This window comes from Myxine glutinosa, chromosome 5 (genome assembly GCF_964187855.1).
Source record: "Myxine glutinosa chromosome 5, kmMyxGlut1.1, whole genome shotgun sequence".
Taxonomy (NCBI): domain Eukaryota; kingdom Metazoa; phylum Chordata; class Myxini; order Myxiniformes; family Myxinidae; genus Myxine; species Myxine glutinosa.
Window position 1 is genome coordinate 29,357,550 of NC_136265.1, and position 1,316 is coordinate 29,358,865.

At 41.3% G+C, this 1,316-nt stretch overlaps 1 protein-coding gene across 2 annotated transcripts in view; it reads left to right on the plus strand.

Moving 5' to 3' along the window:
- The first annotated feature begins 255 nt into the window (after positions 1-255).
- Positions 256-1,316, plus strand: part of LOC137427768 (uncharacterized) — a 23,958-nt gene continuing 22,897 nt past the window's right edge. Inside the window, exon 1 of one of the 2 annotated variants that reach the window (XM_078777783.1) lies at positions 256-574. In XM_078777783.1, coding sequence (XP_078633909.1) covers positions 526-574 — 49 coding nt within the window. In that variant the 5' untranslated portion in view covers positions 256-525. The remainder of the gene's footprint in view (positions 575-1,316) is intronic. The other variant, XM_078777784.1, reaches the window with a different exon arrangement.

The following is a 1,316-nucleotide window of genomic DNA, read 5'->3' on the forward strand; positions in this document are numbered from 1 at the left end:
ATTTCTCATGTGGAGGTCTTTACAATAGGCCAGGTTTCAATTTTTTCCGTAGAGCGGTTTCGGAGATATTGAGGTTCAAAGTTTTTCGGTTTTTCCAACGTAGTGCCCGTACCACGTGACTTATGACGTCTTGATTATGACTAAAAAAGAATCTCCACAAGTGGACGCACCTATTGTGAAACAACCTCGAATTTCGTTTCGTGAGGGCAGAATAACTAAATAATCATCCACTCTTTCTCAACGCAAGGCATATGTACAGTGTATGTTGGCCATGACGATAGACTTAGTATCAGAGCTCCTTAAGGAGGTTGAGGGCTCGTTTTTTATTGGTAACTGAAAACAACTAATTCTAAAGATTTTATCGCCGGATTACGGGAAGTGAACCCAAGAAACGATCATTTCGCTTTTTATAAGAGTCGCTGGACCCAGGCGAGGCACTGGTGCTGTCTTATCCCTTTGTGTTCACTGCCGAAGAGAGCCGGTGGGTGTGCGGGACATGATACTGGGGTCCTTGATTTAAGGAGAATGGATGTTCGCACCGTCCCCTCTCATCAGGATAAAGACCCGTTGTCCGGTACGTGCAAGTTATCGCACACCGTGAGATTCTTTAAAAAAAAAGAAATTCCATTTTAATTTTAATTATGCGCTTTTCCATTCATTGTGTATACATGTGCATGTGTATATACTTATCCGGGAAATGCTCCCAATCTGCATACTTCATTTATTTTCATTAATGGTAAACAGCATATTTTTTCTGTCATTCAGAATATAAAACCGTGAATAAATCATATGGTATGTCTCCCGGAGAAACACGAAATCTATACAAATATAAATGTACCTGTCACAATCCCGAATACACATGAAATGCTGGTTACACAGGCACGTATTATGCCGCCATGGTCGTTACAAGCTGTGTAATTTGAGAAGATAAATATGCAACAGCAGTGGTAAGATTTCCTCTACACAACGAGGAAAGAAACTCGGGACTTCTATTTCTTCTGGAGAATCTTTGCAAATCATTCGACAGAAGTTTAGTTCTGATGCCTGCCGTTCTGAGGCAGTTGCCAGCAGGAGGGGTTGCATCCTGGAGCACACTCTCCTTAGTTGAATTTATCACGTTTACATTTAATCTCTGGCCGTTAAATAATTTCCTTGCTATCCTTCGAAAAGTGTAGGCCATTATTTCTTTGTGTCCTAACTAAGTTACCTGCCACGGGTTTGTGATATAATTCACACTGGCGTTTAACTTCCATTTCAAAGATACCAGCCACCTTGGGTTAATTGATTAGGTGCGAGCTGATTGCTTGTTCCCTCCA